This window comes from Panulirus ornatus, chromosome 5, assembly GCF_036320965.1.
Source record: "Panulirus ornatus isolate Po-2019 chromosome 5, ASM3632096v1, whole genome shotgun sequence".
In the NCBI taxonomy this organism is placed as follows: Eukaryota; Metazoa; Arthropoda; class Malacostraca; order Decapoda; family Palinuridae; genus Panulirus; species Panulirus ornatus.
In genome coordinates, this window is record NC_092228.1 from 28,272,714 (window position 1) to 28,297,163 (window position 24,450).

Here is a 24,450-nt window from a genome sequence, read left to right on the forward strand (position 1 = left end):
ACCAATTATTCCCTCAACTGCCACATTACTCACCTTTGCATTCAAATCACCCATCACTATAACCCGGTCTTGTGCATCAAAACCACTAACACACTCATTCAGCTGCTCCCAAAACACTTGCCTCTCATGATCTTTCTTCTCATGCCCAGGTGCATATGCACCAATAATCATCCATCGCTCTCCATCCACTTTCAGTTTTACCCATATCAATCTAGAATTTACTTTCTTACACTCTATCACATACTCCCACCACTCCTGTTTCAGGAGTAGTGCTACTCTTGTCCTCTCACTAAACCCGACTTTACTCCCAAGACATTCCCAAACCACTCTTCCCCTTTACCCTTGAGCTTCGTTTCACTCAGAGCCAAAACATCCAGGTTCCTTTCCTCAAACATATAACCTATCTCTCCTTTTTTCTCATCTTGGTTACATCCACACACATTTAGACACCCCAATATGAGCCTTCGAGGAGGATGAGCACTCCCCGCGTGACTCCTTCTTCTGTTTCCCCTTGTAGAAAGTTAAAATACAAGGAGGGGAGGATTTCTGGCCCCCCGGTCCCGTCCCCTTTAGTCGCCTTCTAAGACACGTGAGGAATGCGTGGGAAGTATTCTTTCTCCCCTACCCCAGGGATAATAAATGAATAGATAAATACTTTACAAATAGATAGATATGGGACCACATTATTTCTTGGTGATATTCATCTGTTTGCTTGATCCCTTTTTAGGAAACATAAACAATGAGTATGGTTGGTTCCTTTAAAATTTAGTGAAACCAGTGTCTAACATTTGCAGTTTTGTCACTTTTTCCATCCATTACAGTCTTTAAAGTTAAACTGCCAGTCAGATGTAGAAATAAGCTCAAATATGAATTACATAGAAATACACAATTTGGGCTTAAGGTGGCTCCCAGACCTGGGCCTCAACAAAAAGTTGTCCCTGAATTTGTTACTTTTAGTAAGAATCTGTTCCACCTGAAGCAATTATTTTTAAACGATGTTAGGCTAGGTTTATTTTTTTAGGGTTTGGTATCATGTTTCTTTACATATATAATTATGTGTGTTATACAAGGTTCATGATACCTGACGAAGAAACCCTACCTGAACCAAATGAGCTTAATGTAACCTAATATTGTTTAAAGTGATTTCTGGAGATGGAATGGATTAGTAACTGTAGTAAACCAATGATATTATTTTCATTAATATTGATAAGTTATTTCTTTTTAGGCTTCTGTCTACTTCCATGCCTCATACAGTTTAATTCCTTTCAGGCTAATGTCTGCTTCCACACCCCATACAATGTCCTTATTACACCTTGATTTACTAGTGAGTTATTATACCAAAGTATTAATAACTCCTTCTTCTGTCTGATCTTGCCAGATTTTTGGAAGGCTGAAACCTTTGTCTCTAAATCTTTTCTTAAGAACACAAACCTGTCTTGAAATTCCATACCCTCTTGATGAAGCATGTTAGCAAATCATCCCTGGGGACAGATTGTAGGATTACTCATGGGTTGTTACTGGGATTTTACTCAGCATTCCCAAATAGATGAGCTGTTTAACTACACATGTTCCCAGGCCTGATTAATGAGAAGAAAGAACTCTTTACAAGTTCAGCACTTGTTTTCCCCGCATTTTATCCCTTCCTTGTTTTGTTCCACATAGGGTGTCGTAGAATTGAACGGTTCCTCTTGGTATAATATGGTATTTATACATCCATGAGAGAACTAGTAACCTTATTTTCTTCAGATTTTAGCAACCAGTTAGGAATTAAGGTTCTACTGGTAGAAAGATTATTAGGCAAATTTTCCTATAGGCTAAGCTAAAGAAAGAGTATGACTTATGACATTTTGAAGTGACCAGGAGTTATCATGAATAATCTTGTTGTTAGACTTCATGTTCCTGTATAAAGTGTCATTGCATATTTAATGATTTTCTTGCCAACAGGTCACAGGGTAAGCTCAGTGTTCGTCAGACAGTTATAGCAACAATAAATGAAGTAGTAAAGTGCTTGAAGACCATTCCCAGCTTAACTTGGCCTCATTATGAAAGTCAGGTATTAAGTATGCGAAGGTTGAATGGTGGCAGCAACATAGCACAAGTGAGAATTTTGGGATCCTTATTGCATACTGTCTTAATGGCTGCTGCAAACCCTCAGGCCATCCAGGCTTGGGAAGCTGCTCCCTTGCCTCTCCCAAGACGTCTTCCAGCTTCAGAACCTGGTGTACTTCATTGTCTTGTAATAGTGATGTCTACTATTCCTGTTGATGAGTGGCCATTACTCAGTGCTTGGGTGTCACAACAGATCCCATCCCTTTCATCTGATTTATCCCAGTTGGGCAACAGAGCAGCATCTGCAATACAGTATGCTGTTTCTTGTGATCCATGTGTTGCGTCTAAGGCTTTAACCGCAAGTTTAGGCCATAACTATGGTTGTGATCCTCGTTACAACTTGCCGATGCGTATAAGACAAGTCATTGGGTGTAGTGATATTGATTATGAGAGTTTGGCCAACAAATCTAGTCTTTGGTTATGGCGGACACTCTTTTATTTCTGGAAGGAGCAACAAATTGCCAATAAGAAAGTTGGTGGTAATTTAAAAATGGACACAATGACAGTGTTGGAAATTTCTTGTGCTATGAATGAGGGTTTGGCAAAGAAGGATGCTTCATATCATGTTGCAGTACCACTTATAGTGCCATTCTTACATGAGATGCATAAGCTGATTGTTGCTCTCACTAATGATACCCAAACACCCCTTAATGACCAAGAATTCTTTCAGCTGTTGACTGCTCTGCGATGGCAAGACCGTCTTTGTCAGTTATGTCATCGGGTTGTAAATAAATCTAGATTCCATTTATTTTTACCAGAACTAACTCTTCACTGGCAGTGGATTGAAGAGGAACTACTTCAGAAAATGCCAGGATCTTGGAGGTCATTACCATCTGAGCAATTAAAAGGCATTGTCAGTTGTATGAAGTCAGTGTTTGAAAAAGAATTTAATCCAATCCACAAGTTAGCAGCAGATCTTCGGTCGCAATTATCTCCTGCATCATTCACATCACCATTTATTTATGATGTCCATTCCCATCTTGTAGACTTGGTATCAGATCTCACTCCTACACCCAATAATCATAAGATAAACATTTTCATGGCCTCACCACTTGGAATGAAAGTACGGGAATCCTTGATGGAAGTCATCCAGAAAGTGGCGAAGTGTGATGTGGAAAGTGCAACAGAACTACACGACCGTCTGAGTTTGGCTGAAGAGATAGTACAAACTGAATGTTTTGAAAACAAAGTATCCCTGAGCAATATGGACACTGATGTGTTAGCTCTTCAAGTGCAAACATGGCCTTTACTTGACTATATGGTTTTCCATGCACTTTCATATGATACAGTAAGTAGGGAGTTACCTCTTTGTTTGCAAAACATGATAGCAGGAGCTCCTGGAATGTTCAGGGAATTGGTAGTAGCGTTGTCTGGTCCAACATTCCGTTTTTCCTCTGTCATTGGAACTCACAGATACCTGGTGCTCAGTCAGTGTACTGCCACCCGTTTTACCGACATTTTTCTGAATTATTCACCTTGTGTCTCTGAGGAAGACATGGAAAAGTATGAAAAGAATGATGTACTCCATCCAGCAGCTTGCCAGCTGACATATATTTTGTTAGCTGGTAATAGTGGGCATGATGATGGAAATTACAGTATAATAGAACAGGTACCAGCAGGTCTTCACGTAGAAAAAGTTGCCCAGCTAAGGGCAGTACGATCTACTTTGTGGAATAATTGGTTAAATCTAGCAGATCCTGCAATGAGTTATGAAGCTTCATTTACTAAAGCTGCTGTCTCATATATTGCAACAGCAGTGGGTGCTCTTGCAAACAGAGTGGGCATTACTCCTGAGTTCAATATTGAAACATTTGACCTGAGCACTGCTTCACTCTATGCCTCTAAGATTGCAGAAAATTGTTTTCCTTCTTTACCAGATTGTAGTCAAAAGCAGCTTTATGAAGTGGCCAGCATAGCCCAAGAACTACAAATGTGTTTTGATGACTGGTCTAGTAAGTCAGCCATTGCACTTCGTGCAGTGTTGGCAATGGGAGTCATTCAAGCTTCTATTTTGGGGCACTTAGAGCCAGTTGACCCTGCTAAGCATCACAGTCTTATGCTTCAGTACCATCAGGAAGAGTTGGAAGATTTGGAGGCTTATGGAATGCTATCAGAATGGTTTGAATGCTTAAGAGGCTGTCGGGATTGCCCTCCTCCATATCAGGTACACTCACATCAAGCATTCTTGAAAGCCAGATGTAACCATCTGAAGGCAGCAATATCCCATTTAGATCAACAGGTTGCCTATCGGTCTGATCCATCAGAATATTATCAGTTAAGGCAAGATTTTACTAATTTTCTTTCCACTGTATTTGTCCCTGAAAAGATCAAAGAGCTTTCAGCAGGTTTAGAAATGAGCAAGAACACATCATACACAATTGCTTTAAGAAGGAAAGTTGAATGCATGCTTTCCTCTTGTGATAATTTCATACGAAGAGTTATTCAGCAGTACCCTTTGTATCGTGATGTTACATATCCATTTCTTCAGGCTGTGTCCATGACCTGTGAAGCCCTTCGTCTAGCAGCTTGTCATTCTTACCTCAAGAATATTGAATTTGGTTGTGGTACTAATTTAACAAAGGTTTTGATAATGTATTCATCTTTCCCAGCGCCAAGAGAACCTTCAAATGCTTTGCAGCTTTTAAGTGAACAGTTAGATATCACTCAGTTAATGCCATTCCTACTCCCTGAAGATGAATATCCAGAACAAGCAAAGATCACCAATAATTTAATCTTACGTGCAGCTCTCTTAGATTTACTGAATATAGCCTTTGCTCAACATCATTTAGATACTCCTACTGTAGATTTGGCTACACAGTTACTTGGTCAGGTTGCTTCTTGTTGGAGGCAGCAACAGGAGGAAAAAGCATTACGTGAGCAGGAAGAAGAGAGTTTGTACCGTTACAAAGCCCGCACTGTAGCTGCTTCTGAAACGGAGGATGAGATCCAGGAGCGGGAATTTCATGAAACTTTCCCATCATTTGAACATGAGTTTGATGACCTGAAGGGTTTTGATTTAGATTCTGAAAAAGCCAGCATTAATGCTGTTGATCCTGAAACTGTTTCTCTGGGGCACATAACAGATGAGCAGTTATATGAAGTGAGTGAATTGCATCGTCTGATATTTACTCATTTGGTCAATACATCATGGCTTTCTGCTCCTGTTAGTAGCACTATGACACATTCACCATCACAAATTATACCAGCTGCTATTTTGAGATTGAATGTTCTAAAGTCACTTGTTCAAAAAGCTGGAGGTGTTGCTGGTTGTAGGTTAGATCATGCTACAATTGGGGCTCATATTCTTAAGAACTATAAATCATGTAGTGTACTTACAGAGTCAACTCCTCCTGAGCTCTTTACCCATCCATATGATATTTATCGAGACCCTAACCCCCAAGAAGTCTTGAAGGTCCGTCCACTGCTTCAGTCAGTTCATAAACGTGTTGAAGAACTGCTTTCCCAGTGGCCAGATCATCCAACACTGGTCTTAGTAAACACTGTTATAATGCGGGTGTTAGCCTTTCCTCTGACTTCACCACTTATGAGGCTTGTGGTAGGTCTTGAAACAGTGTTAGAGAAGGCTCATGAATGGGAGAAAAATGCTCACTCAGGAGTCTCATTAATGAATCAGCTTGAGGCTGTGACACATCAGGTATTAGAGTGGCGACAACTTGAGCTGAAAGGTTGGTGCTCTTGTCTTGACTCTGTAACATTTAAAGTTGCAACTGAAGGTCGGAAGTGGTGGCCACATCTCCATGATACATTTCAGGCAGGCTTAAGAGGAATGTTTTCCTTATCTGAAATATGTAAAACTTTAAAACAGTTCATGGAAACATCTGTTTTGGGTGATTTCCAAACTCGCCTGCAGTTGCTTTATGCATTTCATTGTAATCTTGCTGTATTAGAGAAAAGTGAAATTGGAGACTTGTTGCTAGCTCATACATGGAACTTGTATCATTATTACATACAGTTTCAGCCTTTAGTGACCTCTACACTCTCAAAGGCAAGACAGCCAATTGAGAAAGAGGTAAAGGGTTACATTAAGATAGCTCGTTGGAATGACATTAATTACTATGCAGTTCGTGAATCTGCAGCTAAAAGTCATCGTACTCTTCATCGTCACATGCGAAACTGGGAAAAGAAGTTAAGGCAACCTATAACTCCTGTACTATGTGACACTAGTTCAGAGTTAACTTCTGACCACACAGGAGTATGGGATAAAGATAATGACGATGTGCCATATGTCACTCCTACACCAGTTTTACCTCCAGTTCCAGGTCATGTAGAACATTCAAGTACAGCAACAGGGGACTCAATATTGTGTCGAGTAGCCAAACTAACTCGACGCAGTCACAAGTTGGTGCACCAAATGCTGACTAAACTTCCTTATTCTGCTCATGTGGATACAGTTGAAGAGACCACCAGCAGTATTATTACCAGTTATTGTGAACTCCAAGCAGCTGAATCCCGTGCTGAGAGCATGACAGCCTCTGAAGTCCGCTTGAAGCAACTCCAAAATGTCGTACAGCGACGGCGCGATTTTTTAACTCGGGTATTCAAGTCATTAGCTTCCATGGGTGTTACATATACACGTGGAAACAGCTTATGGCATCATGATGACATAGATGATTGCATGACTTTACCACCCATAGATTTGGGTATTGCTCACCCGGGCATTATCTCTCTTAAGTTAGCAACAGAGGCATGGGCTGGATGTGTAAAATACTTCAACCGTTGTATTAGTCGTCACACCCTCCTCCTTACGTCACTTCAGCAATCTTGTGGTGACCTTGGTCCCGAACTTATAAAACGTTTGCGTGGTGTCTCATGCCATCTGTTTTTATTAACACGAAATCAACGAAGATCTTTGACGGTCATTAGTAACTACTATCAACAGTTACGGCTCATCCTCAGTGATTTAAAGAATGTTGAATCACTTCCAGTACCAGTAACTAAAATGCTTAGAGGATGCCAACATCTCCATGCATTAGCTACATCTCTCTCACTTACCATTGCTGAAACATCTGCTCTATTTGAAACATCATCAGACACTCCTCCAATGATGTTGCTTCAAGATGATGTAAGCTTGCAACAGATACAAATTAATGATGCCAAGAGTCTGTTGGATGAAGTCGGAATAACAGTTGGTTGTGTCACACAAAAGCTTGCAATGTGCATAAGACATTTTGAAGATGGACAGCATCTAGTAACTCCAGAATACTTCAGATTCTTTAGTGAAATAGTCAGTCAACTCTCCACAAATGCAAAGAAGTTAGAAGAAGTCCTGAAACTGCTGACAGTGACTGATGGCAGAAAGCTCCCTCTCACAAGCCAGCTAACATGCTGGCTTGAAGATTGGCATGCTGCACAGCCTGAATTTTCTTCTGTGATGGACATTCAGCTACTGGAAAAAGATTGGAATAGTGATGATCTGAGTCACTTAGAATATTGCTTGACTCAGTCGTTGTTAGCTATTGAAAATATATACAAAAGGCACTGCTCTGCAGATGGTACTGTTGATTACAGCAATGAAGAAGAGTTTGTCAAAAACTTATTGAGTCATGGCATAATACAGGACCTTGAGAGTGATAAAAATGATTTGCGACTCAGGGAAGTTGTAAATGGACTGCAGAAATTGATAAAGAAGGCAGAGAACCAGTCATCTTTGATGGAAGAAATCAAAGTTTCCCTTCCTTTATTGGAACAGTATAAGGCAGTATGTGAATCTGTTTTACTGCTGATGGTCTGCAGTCATAAAAGTATCACCAAGTTTACTTCCATCATTATAGCCATATTCCAGCAGTTAGCACTAAAAGGCCTCTCTTGTCCTCAAGAGTTGGAAGAAGAGGGAGGAAAAGAAGGCGCTACAAAGTTTGAAGATTCAGATGGTACTGGTCTTGGTGAGGGTGATGGTCAGAAGGATGTGTCAGATCGCATTGAATCAGTGGATCAGCTAGAGTCAGCATTGAAGGAGGGTGAAAGTGAGAAACCAGGTGATAAAGACTTACAGGAAGAAGATCAGGGTATAGAAATGGATCAAGATTTTGAAGGGAAAATGCAGGATATGAATCAGAAGGAGAAGAATGAAGAAGATAGCAGTGATGAGGATGAAAATAATGATTTGGATAAGTTAATGGGGGAAACTGAAAAAGGATCAGAGAAACTTGATGAAAAGCTTTGGAATGATGATGATGAAGAGGAATGTGGTGATGAAGGGAACGAAGAACAGGATGAAGAAGACGGACCAGGTGATAGTGAGGTGAAAGAGTCTAAGATGGTAGCTAATGATGATAACAAGAGTAAAAAAGAAAGAGACAAGGATCAGAAAAAAAAGAATGAATTGGAAGAAATGGAAGATACTAGAGAGGAAAATAAAATGGATGAAGATGGAAAAGAATATGATGATAACTTTACTGATCCATTTGGTGGTGAAGCTGGTAAGGAAGATGAAGATGATGAGGAAAAAATGGAGTTGCCTGATGAAATGCATTTAGATGATGGAGAACCCGTAGATGCAGAGGAAAACAATGAAGATTGTGATCCAATGGAAATAGAAGAAAAAGGTGTCTTCCCAGAAGACAAACATGAGCCAAAGGAAAAAGAGGATAAAGAAGTGGAGGAAGAAACTGAGGAGGACTGCAAGAAAGATGGAGAAAAGAATGCAGAAGAACAACCCTCTTTGGAAGAGGAGGGAGAACTAACCGAAAAAGATGAAGAAGAATCCCAAGAGGAGACAAAGAAAGATGAACGAAGGCAAGGTATAGAGGAGGGAAATGATGTTGAAAATGTTGAAGATAAGAATAATGAAGAAACTGCTGAAGCATCTGAAGACAAAGATGCCAATACTCCTGCTGAGGCTGCAGAGATGGATACGACAGAAGGCAGCAGGGACCAGACAAAAGTAAGTATTTTGCCACTATTTATGTTGTAGCAAGTTAGATATTTAATAGGACATTTTATAACCATTCATATGTTAAATTTTCTTTTCATTAGTATCATTTTTTTTTTGTTCTATATGCATCTCCAATAAACATATTTTACATGTAGCTTGTAACTCAGTTATGGTGGCATGGTTGTATCTGGGAAGCTGTTTTAAGTGTTTAGGGGCTGTACCTTTTTTAGATACTGTGAACACATAGTCACTGTTTTAGGAAATCTTGACATATTTATCTTTTTGAAATTTATGTATTTTTTCTGTTAGGCTTTTTGTGATTTGGGAATCCCTGCTGGGTCTTGCTTATAGATAAGTAGGATGTAACAAGTTCTAAATTGTATTCCTTTCATGGCTTCTCAGTATCTTCCCTTCATAGTGAGCTGGCAAGCAACATGCTTTCCTCTACCTAGAAATTAAACCGAAAATTACTTGACAAAATCTGACTACAGTTGATGGTAGCGGCCATTCTGTTGCAGATGCATTTTGTAGTGATTGTTATCCGGTTACTTGCAGTGTAAACAAAATATCACCATCTTGAGTTTTCCTGCCAACAGTTCAGCCTATCTCTGTCCTCTTCACACCCAGAAGGTTACTCATTGTCATTGTTGCATATGAAAAGAACATCAGTTGAGAATTTTGTAATAAAGTCATTGGTGTTGGACTCTTAAGTTTTTGTTTTGTTTTGCCTTTTTCATGTGGAAGCAGGAGCCTTCAAAAGCATCATCCTATTCATTTGCTTTTATTGCTCAGATTCCTGTGATCTTATGTTTACAGAAAATAATGTTCTAGTTGTGAATCAGCCAGTTTGTTAGCTAGTTCATCTTTGAATAGTATTTATCATTGTTACCCTGACCTTGAGCGAACTGCCATTCACTGCAGAAATGATAGTAAATGTAAGGATCATCTTCAATTATAAATGACTACATTACAATACAACATCCAGAATACGAGAAGCCACCTACCGAGCCAACAAATGGCTCAGTGAAGGTAAACTGGCTTCTTTTGTAGGGTCCAGACTTCATACACTATTGCACTCATATAATACACTGGATGTAATGTAAACTATGACAGTTTTGAAAAGAATATGTAAATTTTTATTGTTTTTTAGCCATTCATGGTGCACTTGTGTTAACCATTCATGGTGCACTTGTGTTAACCATTCATGGTGCACTTGCGTTAACCATTCATGGTGCACTTGTGTTAACCATTCATGGTGCACATGTGTAAACTATTTATTGTGCACTTGTGTTAACCATTCATGGTGCAATTGAGTTAAGTCATGGAAGGAGTTTTAGTGGGGTCTACATAGATATGCATGACAGGGGCCTTTCACTGTCAGGGAACTAGTTCTTTTGCAGGATTCAAATCTTGAACACTTGTTTTGCTTTTCTTCCACACTGCTCAAAGCATTTGATGTGTTTCAGTTGTTACCTGAAGGTCTTCCTTGTCACTGGTGGCCATGATGCATTTAGTGCATTCGTCCACTACCCACATTCCTCTCTGCTGAGTGCACACTTATTTTGCTACAATAAGCTGTAAGGTTTATACTCCCGTATTGTCCTGCTAAATGATATTGTGTATTTCTTGTACTTTTTGTAAGCATAAATGATTTAACTATATGAGATGGTAATGTACAATGGGCAGGCAGCTCACAGATACATTTCACTATGTCTGGAACAGTGACTAACTGATAGGTAAGTTTCGTTAACCACTTCACTGGATTGAGACATTGTGCCATCATATCAGACTATGATTCGTATGATTGGTCTTAGATAAGTTCATGCTGGCTAGAGGTTGATTCAGTTACCTCCTCACCTCTGTTTGTACTTAACCCCAGGAGACTTATTATTTTGAACAGGGTGTAGGTTATCACAGTACACAGCAAACAACTTATGATTAAACTTTGTCACAAGATGAAGTCTATCATCTTGTATGCTATATTGATTGGTGAGCGACAGTTAAGTAGTTTATTAATATGGGCAGTTGACCTGGCAATAAGTATGTTGATGCTGATTGAATAGGTAAGGATTATGGCTGACTTATTTTTATTAGTAAGATGAATTTGAATTTAATGGATCGATGATTAAGTTAGTGAAATATAAAAGTTTGTTAATACCAGTAGTAACAGTGAAATATCAGTGTCAAGTACATCTGTGATTTTGACATTGGAATGATTATTTAATATGTTTGCCTGATATACAATCATAGGTATACAAAGAACTTGAAAATAATGGATGAAATAATTGTGTAGAAATATGTGTGAAAGAAAACACCAATTGTGAGGAGAAAAGTGGCCTGTGTAGTGGCATTGTTATTATAACATAAATGTTTTTTATCATTAATAGATATATAATTTGAATGTACCTTGTCTAAGGAAAGGGAAACTACAGAACTCACCCTTTTTATTACTTCATTTGCAATGTTGGTGCATCATTAATTGTTTCATTCACTAATGATCATGGAATGAGAGGCTTCCTCTTCATAAAGAAGTAATAAAAAGGATGAGTTCATTTCTTGCCTTTTCTGTGGCAATGGCACAATTTAGACTCAAATATTACAGCTGCCACCTACATCCAGGATTTTTTAATTATTTGATATTACATTACATCAGGGATTGAATCAGAATGAACTTTTCATGTAGGAACAGCCAAAATCAGACACAGGTGCACAGCGTGAAGAAGATAAGGAGGAAGAGCAGGAGGAGCATGGTCAAGTTGGTGAGCAAACAGATGATCAGGAAGGTGTAGGGCAGTCTGAGAGTCGCACACGTGATGATGCACACAAGGGTGAATCCTCTGCCCTTGTCACCCGGTCTTCTGCGAGTGATCAGAATGATATGGAAAAACCTCGTAAACCTGGGGAAACTGATGAAGATAGGACTCTAGGTGCGTAGAGTACAGTTTGAATTGTTGCTTTAAAAATCCTGAAAATCATGCTCAGTGTTCTTTTTCCTAGTTTAAAAGTATAAGTGTTTGGTATTTTTAGCTGTATTGTACAGCTTGGATATATAGTCAAACATACGAGACACTTCAGCCTCATGGTTCCACTTGCTGCCATGTCCACTCAAATATATCTAAAGGACTCCACCTCCACTAAAGCCTCCTGATTTAGATGTATACTCAAACCATCGTCTCTCATAACCAAGCTCCATGTCATTACCTTACTTTTTTCACAGTTACTCTTAAGTTTCTCCTTCACACACTCTCACAACCTATCGCCAACTTCTGGAGTTTTTCTCACATTGCTCAGTGTTTGTCCTTATAGTCTTCATCCTTGCCTCCCATTCACCATTATTATCAAGAAGATTCAGCTTCTTTTAAACTACTGATTAGATAATCTCTTTTGCAATTCATAGACACTTCCCTAGCAACCAATACCAGTCTTCTTTAGGTGCCACTTTGTCCCTTTAGTTACTTTTTTCCTGTTGAAGAACATGCCCCAGCTAGTACAGCTTTTCTTGGAAGAAACTTTCACATTTTCACTGTTCCAAATCTGTATTCCTTTACTTTCTTGATCCTGGTCATTATTCAGAATCTGTATTCCTTTACTTTCTTGATCCTGGTCATTATTCAGAATCTGTATTCCTTTACTCTCTTGGTCCTGGTCATTATTCAGAATCTGTATTCCTTTACTCTCTTGATCCTGGTCATTATTCAGAATCTGTATTCCTTTACTCTCTTGATCCTGGTCATTATTCAGAATCTGTATTCCTTTACTCTCTTGATCCTGGTCATTATTCAGAATCTGTATTCCTTTACTCTCTTGGTCCTGGTCATTATTCAGAATCTGTATTCCTTTACTCTCTTGGTCCTGGTCATTATTCAGAATCTGTATTCCTTTACTCTCTTGGTCCTGGTCATTATTCAGAATCTGTATTCCTTTACTCTCTTGATCCTGGTAAATTTAGAGCAAAACACTAACCTCGTTAGTGATGCTGTATGATCTTATAAGTTATGCTTAACTCTCCCGTTTATTTACTTATTCTATATAATTACCCGGGACTGGTTTCTTATTGAATAGTCGTGTTGCTACCCAGGCCTCTTTCTGAAGGTCTTGCAGTCCAAGGCTGTGCAACCTCCAGTAGCAGGGAAATATAGACTCCTGTGGAGGGAGAAGTTCTTTGACAATCCTAGTGTACCTTGAGCAGGTGGAGTTCAGTAACACCCACTTATCTGCTGTAAATTATTTCTGTATACTACCCCAGGACCCTTTTTTATGGGGCTCCTGCAACTTCAAGGGTGCACTTCCCAGAGCAGCAAGTAAATGATGGTCTCTTTGGAGTGAGAAAATCTTTGACAAGATTGTCCTTCCTTCCATGCTATGGCAATGATACACCTTTATCAAAGGTGACTTCTCACTCATAGTTGAACCACTTACAGGTAAAACTCAGTGATACCTCTGTGTAAATTGAACACTTTCATATTTTGTCTTAAAAAAACAGATCAAATACATGCATTGTCTGTTGTTTTCTTTGCACCAGCCTTATATGTAAATGGACTCCTGTAAGAGAACTCCTTACCTACCAAGCAGGTGCTCCTTCTGCTCTCATTCCTTCCCATATATTCATATTATTCATCACAATCAGCTTTCCTGAATCCACTCCCTTCATTATTCTTTCATTCTCGTAACAAGGTAACCTTCATCCCGTCTTGTGTGCAGTTACTGACACGTGCATGATTATTGCAGTCATCTTGTTTCCCCTTGCAAATTGTGTCACGAGAGAAACAGATTTGTAAGTACTCATCTTTTCAAACTACTTTTTGCTTGTCATTAACCTCACATCTCCTTTACATAATGATTTACACTGCAGCTACATGATAACCTTAGAAAAAATGCATTATACATTATTGTGACTTTTGAGTTATTGAAAGTAACCTCCCTACATAGATTTCATGATGGTATCTAATCTCACAGGTGATAATGAAAAGAAAGTGCAGCACGGGTTAATGACAAGACAGATCAAGAGAAAGAATGTAGATGCCAGTCAACAACAGGAGGAGGATCAGGTTTGTGTAGAGGCACAAAGAAAACAATATTTGTTTACCTTTATGATGTAGCTGATGAGTCATGACTTCAAAAGTAACCATATTTCTAAAAGATGTATCTGCTTTACTACCAGAGCAAATAATAAATTAGCTTTTTGTGGTTGATATATACAGATAATAGAATAGTCAAGTACATATGTTTTTATATTTCATGTCAGATGTAAACTTTTTTTTTCCTTTTCACTGACAGGAGGACTCTGGAGATGAACCAAAACAAAACTCTGAGTATGAGCATATTGATAAAGCAGAGGACCACTTTGATGCCCAGATCGTTGATGCTGGCACTCAGGAGCAAGCAAAAGAGGTACCAGCACCTGCAGATAGACAAGAGGAAGAGGATAAAACAGAAGAGGATGAACAAATGCTAGAAACTCCAATGGAGGTTTGTTTTACAGAAAGATTAACTCAAACTTACACTGAAACGGACTAGAAGATGTGATATTTAAAGCTGGTTTATATTATACGCATATGATTTTAAGGAATGTGCACTTTTCATCTGAGGCGTACTCTAGATTTCATATATAGTTGAGATTTTTGGAATAGTAACCATTTTAGATATGTATACATTTTCCTTCATACACATGTGCTGTTTCCCATGTCAGTGTCAAGAACAGAGGACCAAGCCTTAGAGGGAAAATCATCGCTTGGCCCCCTTCTCTGTTCCTCCTTTTGGAAAAGTAAAAACTTGCTGGGAGGATTTTCAGACTCCCACTCTTATTTCTTTTAGTCACATTCTGTGACATAAAGGGAATATGTGGCTTAACATGTCGTAGAAGGCGACTAAAGGGGACGGGAGCAGTGGGCTAGAAACCCTCCCCTCCTTGTATTTTAACTTTCTAAATGGGGAAACAGAAGAAGGAGTCACGTGGGGAGTGCTCATCCTCCTCGAAGGCTCAGATTGGGGTGTCTAAATGTGTATGGATGTAACCAAGATGAGAAAAATGGAGAGATAGGTAGTATGTTTGAGGAAAGGAACCTGGATGTTTTGGCTCTGAGTGAAATGAAGCTCAAGGGTAAAGGGGAAGAGTGGTTTGGGAAGGTCTTAGGAGTAAAGTCAGGGGTTAGTGAGAGGACAAGAGCAAGGGAAGTAGTAGCACTACTCCTAAAACAGGAGTGGTGGGAGTATGTGATAGATTGTAAGAAAGTAAACTCTAGATTGATATGGGTAAAACTAAAAGTGGATAGAGAGAGATGGGTGATTATTGGTGCATATGCAGCTGGGCATGAGAAGAAAGATCATGAGAGGCAAGTGTTTTGGGAGCAGCTGAATGAGTGTGTTAGTAGTTTTGATGCACGAGACCAGGTTACAGTGATGGGAGATTTGAATGTGAAGGTGAGTAATGTGGCAGTAGAGGGAATAACTGGTGTACATGGGGTGTTCAGTGTTGTAATTGGAAATGGTGAAGAGCTTGTAGATTTATTTATATTTATTTATTTTACTTTGTTGCTGTCTCCTGTGTTAGCGAGGTAGCACAAGGAAACAGATGAAAGAATGGCCCAACCCACCCACATACTCATGTATATACCTACACGTTCACACATGCAAATATACATACCTATACATCTCAACGTATACATATATATACACACACAGACATATACATATATACACATGTACATAATTCATACTGTCTGTCTTTATTCATTTCCATCGCCACCCCATCACACATGAAATAACAACCCCTTCCCCTCGCATGTGCGCAAGGTGGTGCTAGGAAAAGACAACAAAGGCCACATTCATTCACACTCAGTCTCTAGCTGTCATGTATAATGCACCGAAACCACAGCTCACTTTCCACATCCAGGCCCCACAGAACTTTCCATGGTTTACCCCAGACGCTTCACATGCCCTGGTTCAATCCACTGACAGCACGTCGACCTCGGTATACCACATCGTTCCAATTCACTCTATTTCTTGCACGCCTTTCACCCTCCTGCATGTTCAGGCCCTGATCACTCAAAATCTTTTTCACTCCATCTTTCCACCTCCAATTTGGTCTCCTACTTATCCTCATTCCTTCCACCTCTGACACATAATATCCTCTTGGTCAATCTCTCCTCACTCATTCTCTCCATATGACCAAACCATTTCAAAACACCCTCTTCTGCTGTCTCAACCACACCCTTTTTTTTTACCACACATCTCTCTTACCCTATTATTACTTACTCGATCAAACCACCTAACACCACATATTGTCCTCAAACATCTCATTTCCAGCACATCCTTCCTCCTCCACACAACTCTATCTATAGCCCACTCTTCGCAACCACATAACATTGTTGGAACCACTATTCCTTCATACATACCCATTTTTGCTTGTAGATTTATATACTGAAAAAGGACTGGTGATTGGGAATACCTGGTTTAAAAAGAGAGATATACATAAGTATACATATGTAAGTAGGAGAGATGGCCAGAGAGCATTATTGGATTACGTGTTAATTGATAGGTGTGTAAAAGAGAGACTTTTGGATGTTAATGTGCTGAAAGGTGCAGCTGGAGGGATGTCTGATCATTATTTTGTGGAGACGAAGTTGAAGATTTGTAGAGGTTTTCAGAAAAGAAGAGAGAATGTTGGGGTGAAGAGAGTGGTGAGTAAGTGAGCTTGAGAAGGAGACTTGTATGAGAAACTACCAGGAGAGACTGAGTAAAGAGTGGAAAAAGGTGAGAACAAAGGAGGTAAGGGGAGTGGGGGAGTAATGGGATGTATTTAGGGAAGCAATGATGGCTTGTACAAAAGATGCTTGTAGCATGAGAAGCGTGGGAGGTGGGCAGATTAGAAAGGGTAGTGGGTGGTGGGATGAAAAAGTAAGATTATTAGTGAAAGAGAAGAGAGAGGCATTTGGATGATTTTTGCAGGGAAATAATGCAAATGAGTGGGAGATGTATAAAAGAAAGAGGCAGGAGGTCGAGAAAAGTGCAAGAGGCAAAAAGGAGGGCATATGAGAGTTGGGGTGAGAGAGTATCATTAAATTTTAGGGAGAATAGAAAGACGTTTTGGAAGGAGGTGAATAAAGTGCGTAAAGCAAGGGAACATATGGGAACATCAGTGAAGGAGGCTAATGGGGAGGTGATAAGTAGTGGTGTTATAAGAAGGAGATAGAGTGAGTATTTTGAAGGTTTGTTGAATGTGTTTGATGATGGAGTGGCAGATATAGGGTGTTTTGGTCGAGGTGGTGTGCAAAGTGAGAGGGTTAGGGAGAATGATTTGGTAAGCAGAGAAGAGGTAGTAAAAGCATTGCAGAAGATGAAAGCCGGCAAGGCAGCGGGTTTGGATGGTGTTGCAGTGGAATTTATTAAAAAAGGTGATTGTATTGTTGACTGGTTAGTAAGGTTATTAATGTATGCATGACTCATGGTGAGGTGCCTGAGGATTGGCGGAATGCTTGCATAGTGCCATTGTACAAAGGCAAAGGGGATAAGAGTGAGTGCTCAAATTACAGAGGTATAAGTTTGTTGATTATTCCTGGGAAATTGTATGGGAGAGTATTGATTGAGAGGGTGAAGGCATGTACAGAGCATCAGATTGGGGAAGAGCATTGTGGTTTCAGAAGTGGTAGAGGATGTGTGAATCAGATGTTTGCTTTGAAGAATGTGTGTGAGAAATACTTAGAAAAGCAAATGGATTTGTATGTAGCATTTATGGTTATGGAGAAGGCATATGATAGAGTTGATAGAGATGCTCTATTGAAGGTATTAAGAATATATGGTGTGGGAGGTAAGTTGTTAGAAGCAGTGAAAAGTTTTTATTGAGTATATAAGGCATGTGTATGTGTAGAAAGAGAGGAAAGTGATTGGTTTTCACTGAATGTTGGTTTGTGGCAGGGGTGCGTGATGTCTCCATGGTTGTTTGATTTGTTTATGGATTGGGTTGTTAGGGAGGTGAATGCAAGAGTTTTGGAAAGAGGGGCAAGTATGCAGTCTGTTGCGGATAAGAGAGCATGGGAAGTAAGTCAGTTGTTGTTCGCTGATGATACAGCGCTGGTGGCTGATTCAGGTGAGAAAGTGCAGAAGCTGGTGACTGAGTTTGGTAAAATATGTGAAAGAAGAAAGCTGAGAGTAAATGTGAAACTAAGAGCAAGGTTATTAGGTACAGTAGGGTTGAGGGGCAAGTCAGTTGGGAGGTAAGTTTGAATGGAGAAAAACTGGAGGAAGTAAAGTGTTTTAGATATCTGGGAGTGGATTTGGCAGCGGATGGAACCATGGAAGTGGAAATGAATCATAGGGTGGGGAGGGGTGAAATTCTGGCAGCGTTAAAAAATGTGTGGAAGTCGAGAACGTTATCTTGGAAAGCAAAAATGGGTATGTTTGAAGGAATAGTGGTTCCAACAATGTTATATGGTTGCAAAGCATGGGCTATAGATAGAGTTGTACGGAGGAGGGTGGATGTGCTGGAAATGAGATGTTTGAGAACAATATGTGGTGTGAGGTGGTTTGATCAAGTAAGTAATGAAAGGGTAAGAGAGATGTGTGGTAGTAAAAATAGTGTGGTTGAGAGAGCAGAAGAGGGTGTTTTGAAATGGTTTGGTCACATGGAGAGAATGAGTGAGGAAAGATTGTCAAAGAGGATATATGCATCAGAGGTGGAGGGAACAGGGAGAAGTGGAAGACCGAATTGGAGGTGGAAAGATGGAGTGAAAAAGATTTTGAGTGATCGGTGCCTGAACATGCAGGAGAGTGAAAGGCATGCAAGGAACAGAGGGAATTGGAACGATGTGGCATACTGAGGTCAACGTGCTGTCAATGGATTGAACCAGGGCATGTGAAGCGTCTGGGGTAAACCATGGAAAGTTGTGTGGGGCCTGGATGTGAAAAGGGAGGTGTGGTTTTGGTGCATTATACATGACAGCTAGAGACTGAGTGTGAACAAATTTGGCCATTGTTGTCTTTTCCTAGTGCTACCTCACGCACCTGCTGGGGAGGGGGTTTTTCATTTCATGTGAGGCGGGGTGGCGACAGGAATGAATAAGGGCAGACAATATGAATTATGTCCATGTGTATATATATATATATATATATGTCTGTGTGTGTATATATATGTATACGTTGAGATGGATAGGTATGCATATTTGCGTGTGTGGATGTGTATGTATATACATGTGTATGTGGGTGGGTTGGGCCATTCTTTCATCTGTTTCCTTGCGCTACCTCACTAATGCGGGAGACAGTGACAAAGTAAAGTAAAACTAATTATATAAACATATGTGATTAAGAGAAAAGGTCAGAGGGCATTATTGGTTTACATGTTAATTGATAGGCATGTAAAAGAGACTTGTGGATGTTAATGTGCTGAGGGGGGCAGCTGGAGGGATGTCTAATCACTATCTTGTGAAGGCCAAGGTGAAGATTTGTTGAGGTTTCCAGAAAAGAAGAGAAAATGTTAGGGAGAAGAGAGTGGGGAGAGTAAGTGAGCTTGGAAAGGAGACTTGTGTGAGGAAGTACTATTAGAGATTGAGTGTAGAATGGCAAAAGGTGAGAGCACATGACGTGAGGAGAGTAGGGAAGGAATGGGATGTATTTAGGGAAGCATTGATGGCTTGTGCAAAAGATGCATGTGACATGAGAAAGGTGGGCAGATTAGAAAGGACAGTGAGTGGTGGGATGAAGAAGTAAGGTTGTTAGTGAAAGAGAAGAGAGCAGTGTTTGGATGATTCTTGCAGGGAAGTAGTGCACATGATTGGGAGATGTATAAAAGAAAGTGGCAGGAGGTCAAGAGAAAGGTGCAAGAAGTGAAAGAGGGGCAAATGAGAGTTGGAGTGAGAGAGTATCATTCAAATTCAGGGAGAATAAAAAGATTTTTTTGGAAGAAGGTAGATAACGTGCGTAAGACAAGAGAACAAATGGGAACATTGGTGAAGGGGGCTAATGGGAGGTAATAACAAGTAGTGATGATATGTGGAGGAGATTGAGTGAGTATTTTGAAGGTTTGTTGAATGTGTTTGACGATAGAGTGGCAGATATAGGGTATTTTGGTCAGGGTGGTATACAAAGTGAGAGGGTCAGGGAGAATGGTTTGGTAAACAGAGAAGAGGTAGTGAAAGCTTTGAGGAAGATGAAAGCTGGCAAGGCAGTAGGTTTGGATGGTATTGCAGTGGAATTTATTAAAAAGGGGTGACTGTGTTATTGATTGGTTGGTAAGGATATTCAGTGTATGTATGGATTGGCAGAATGCATGCATAGTGCCATTGTACAAAGGCAAAGGGGATAAAGGTGAGTGTTCAAATTACAGAGGCATAAACAGAGAAGAGGTAGTAAAAGCTTTGCGGAAGATGAAAGCCGGCAAGGCAGCAGGTTTGGATGGTATTGCAGTGGAATTTATTAAAAAAGGGGGTGACTGTATTGTTGACTGGTTGGTAAGGTTATTTAATGTATGTATGACTCATGGTGAGGTGCCTGAGGATTGGCGGAATGCGTGCATAGTGCCATTGTACAAAGGCAAAGGGGATAAGAGTGAGTGCTCAAATTACAGAGGTATAAGTTTGTTGAGTATTCCTGGTAAATTATATGGGAGGGTATTGATTGAGAGGGTGAAGGCATGTACAGAGCATCAGATTGGGGAAGAGCAGTGTGGTTTCAGAAGTGGTAGAGGATGTGTGGATCAGGTGTTTGCTTTGAAGAATGTATGTGAGAAATACTTAGAAAAGCAAATGGATTTGTATGTAGCATTTATGGATCTGGAGAAGGCATATGATAGAGTTGATAGAGATGCTCTGTGGAAGGTATTAAGAATATATGGTGTGGGAGGCAAGTTGTTAGAAGCAGTGAAAAGTTTTTATCGAGGATGTAAGGCATGTGTACGTGTAGGAAGAGAGGAAAGTGATTGGTTCTCAGTGAATGTAGGTTTGCGGCAGGGGTGTGTGATGTCTCCATGGTTGTTTAATTTGTTTATGGATGGGGTTGTTAGGGAGGTGAATGCAAGAGTTTTGGAAAGAGGGGCAAGTATGAAGTCTGTTGGGGATGAGAGAGCTTGGGAAGTGAGTCAGTTGTTCGCTGATGATACAGCGCTGGTGGCTGATTCAGGTGAGAAACTGCAGAAGCTGGTGACTGAGTTTGGTAAAGTGTGTGAAAGAAGAAAGTTAAGAGTAAATGTGAATAAGAGCAAGGTTATTAGGTACAGTAGGGTTGAGGGTCAAGTCAATTGGGAGGTGAGTTTGAATGGAGAAAAACTGGAGGAAGTGAAGTGTTTTAGATATCTGGGAGTGGATCTGGCAGCGGATGGAACCATGGAAGCAGAAGTGGATCATAGGGTGGGGGAGGGGGCGAAAATTCTGGGAGCCTTGAAGAATGTGTGGAAGTCGAGAACATTATCTTGGAAAGCAAAAACGGGTATGTTTGAAGGAATAGTGGTTCCAAGAATGTTGTATGGTTGCGAGGCCTGGGCTATGGATAGAGTTGTGCGCAGGAGGATGGATGTGCTGGAAATGAGATGTTTGAGGACAATGTGTGGTGTGAGGTGGTTTGATCGAGTAAGTAACATAAGGGTAAGAGAGATTTGTGGAAATAAAAAGAGCGTGGTTGAGAGAGCAGAAGAGGGTGTTTTGAAATGGTTTGGGCACATGGAGAGAATGAGTGAGGAAAGATTGACCAAGAGGATATATGTGTCGGAGGTGGAGGGAACAAGGAGAAGAGGGAGACCAAATTGGAGGTGGAAAGATGGAGTGAAAAAGATTTTGTGTGATCGGGGCCTGAACATGCAGGAGGGTGAAAGGAGGGCAAGGAATAGAGTGAATTGGAGCGATGTGGTATACCGGGGTTGACGTGCTGTCAGTGGATTGAATCAAGGCATGTGAAGCGTCTGGGGTAAACCATGGAAAGCTGTGTAGGTATGTATATTTGCGTGTGTGGACGTATGTATATACATGTGTATGGGGGTGGGTTGGGCCATTTCTTTCGTCTGTTTCCTTGCGCTACCTCGCAAACGCGGGAGACAGCGACAAAGCAAAAAAAAAAAAAAAAAAAAGTTTTTTGAGTATTCCTGGGAAGATATATGGAAGGATATTGATTAAGAAGGTAAAGGCATGTGCAGAGCATCAGATTGGGGAAGAGCAGTGTGGTTTCAGAAGTGGTAGAGGATGTGTGGATCAGGTGTTTGCTTTGCAGAATGTATGTGAGAAATACTTGGAAAAACATGGATTTGTATGTATCATTTATGGATCTGGCAAAGGCATATGATAGGGTAGATAGAGATACTTTGTGGAAGGTTTTAAGCAGTGAAAAGTTTTACCAAGGATTTAAGGCATGTGTACGAGTAGGAAGAGGGGAGAGTGATTGGTTCCAAGTAAATGTCGGTTTGTGGCAGGGGTCCAAGATGTCTGCATGGTTGTATAATTTGTTTATAGATGGGATGGTTAGGGAGGTGAAGGCAAGAGTTTTGCAGAGAGGGCAAGTATGCGGTTTGTTTTTGATAAGAGAGCTTGAGAAGTGAATCATTTGTTGTGTGCTGATGATAAAGTGCTGGTGGCTGATTCGGATGAGAAACTGCAGGAGTTGGTGACTGAGTTTGGTAAAGTGTGTGAAAGGAGAAAGTTAAGAGTAGATGTGAATAGGAGCAAGGTTATTAGGTTCAGTAGGGTTGAGGAACAAGTTAATTGGGAGGTAAGTTTGAATGGAGAAAAACTGGAGGAAGTGAAGTGTTTTAGATATCTGGGAGTGGACTTAGCAGCGGATGGAACCATGGAAGCGGAAGTGAATCATAGGGTGGAGGAGGGGGTGAAGGGTCTGGTAGTGTTGAAGAATGTGTGGAAGGCAAGAACGTTAACTCTGAGAGCAAAAATGGGTTTGTTTCAGGGAATAGTGGTTCCGACAATGCTGCATGGTTGCAAGGCATGGGCTATAGTTAGGGTTGTAGGTAGGAAGATAGATGTGTTAGAAATGAAATGTTTGAGGACAATATGTGATGTGAGGTGGTTTGATTGAGTAAGTAATGAAAAGGTAAGAGAAATGTGTGGTAATAAAGAGTGTGGTTGAGAGAGCAGAAGAGGGTATGTTGAAGTGGTTTGGATACATGGAGAGAATGAGTGAGGAAAGATTGACAAAGAGGATGCACGTGTCTTAGATAGAAGGAACAAGGAGAAACGGGAGACCAAATTTGAGATAGAAGGATGGAGTGAAAAAGATTTTGAGCGACCAGTGCTGTATCATCAGCGAACATTTGACTCACTTCCCAAGCCCTCTCATCCACAACAGACTGCATACTTGCCCTTCTCTTCAAAACTCTTGCATTCACCTCCCTAACCACCCCAAACATAAATAAATTAAACAACCATGGAGACATCACTTTCCTCTTTTCCTAACATGCCATACATCCTTGTTAAAAACTTTTCACTGCTTCTAGCAACTTACCTCCTACACCATATACTCTTAATACCTTCCACAAAGCATGTCTATCAATCCTATCATACGCCTTCTCCAGATCCATAAATGCTACATATAATTCCATCTGTTTTTCTAAGTATTTCTCACATACATTCTTCAAAGCAAACACCTGATCCACACACCCTCTACCACTTCTGAAACCACACTGCCATTCCCCAATCTGATGCTCTGTACATGCCTTTACCCTCTCAATCAATACCCTCCCTTATATTTTATTAGAAATACTCAACAAACTTATTTCTCTGTGATTTGAACAGTCACCATTATCCCCTTTGCCTTTGTACAATGGCACTATGCATGCATTCCGCCAATCCTCAGGCACTTCACCATGAACCAGACATATACATAGAATATCCTTACCAACCAGTCAACAATACAGTCACCCCCTTTTTAATAAATTCCACAGCAATACCATCCAAACCCACCACCTTCCTGGCTTTCGTCTTCTGCAAAGCTTTCACTACCTCTTCTCTGTTTACCAAACCATTCTCTGTGACTCTTTCACTTTGCATGCCACCTTGACCAAAGCAATGTATATCTGCCACTCTATCGTCAACCACATTCAACAAACCTTCAAAATATTAACTCCATCTCCTCACTTCACCATTACCTGTTATTACCTTCCCATTAGCCCCCTTCACCAATGTGCCCATTTGTTCATTTGTCTTACACACTTTATTTACCTCCTTCCAAAGCATCTTTTTATTCTCCCTAAGATTTGATGATACTCCCTCATCCCATCTCTCATTTGCCCTTTTTTTCACCTCTTGCACCTTTCTCTAGACTGCCTGCCACTTTCTTTTATACCTTTCCCAGTCATTTGCATTTCTTCCCTGCAAAAATTTTGGAATTTTGGAGAGAGGGGCAAGTATTCGGTTTGTTGTGAATGAGAGGGCTTGGGAAATGAGTCAGTTGTTGTTCGCTGATGATACAGCGCTTGTGGCTGATTCGAGTGAGACACTGCTGAAGTTGGTGACTGAGTT

The 24,450-nt window shown here is 40.4% G+C and overlaps 1 protein-coding gene across 2 annotated transcripts in view; it reads left to right on the forward strand.

Moving 5' to 3' along the window:
* LOC139748641 (midasin) overlaps positions 1-24,450 on the forward strand; it is a 355,039-nt gene that overhangs the window by 299,529 nt on the left and 31,060 nt on the right. For both annotated transcript variants that reach the window (XM_071661871.1, XM_071661870.1), the window contains 4 exons: positions 1,945-9,013; positions 11,688-11,931; positions 13,961-14,052; positions 14,282-14,473. In XM_071661871.1, coding sequence (XP_071517972.1) covers positions 1,945-9,013; positions 11,688-11,931; positions 13,961-14,052; positions 14,282-14,473 — 7,597 coding nt within the window. The remainder of the gene's footprint in view (positions 1-1,944; positions 9,014-11,687; positions 11,932-13,960; positions 14,053-14,281; positions 14,474-24,450) is intronic.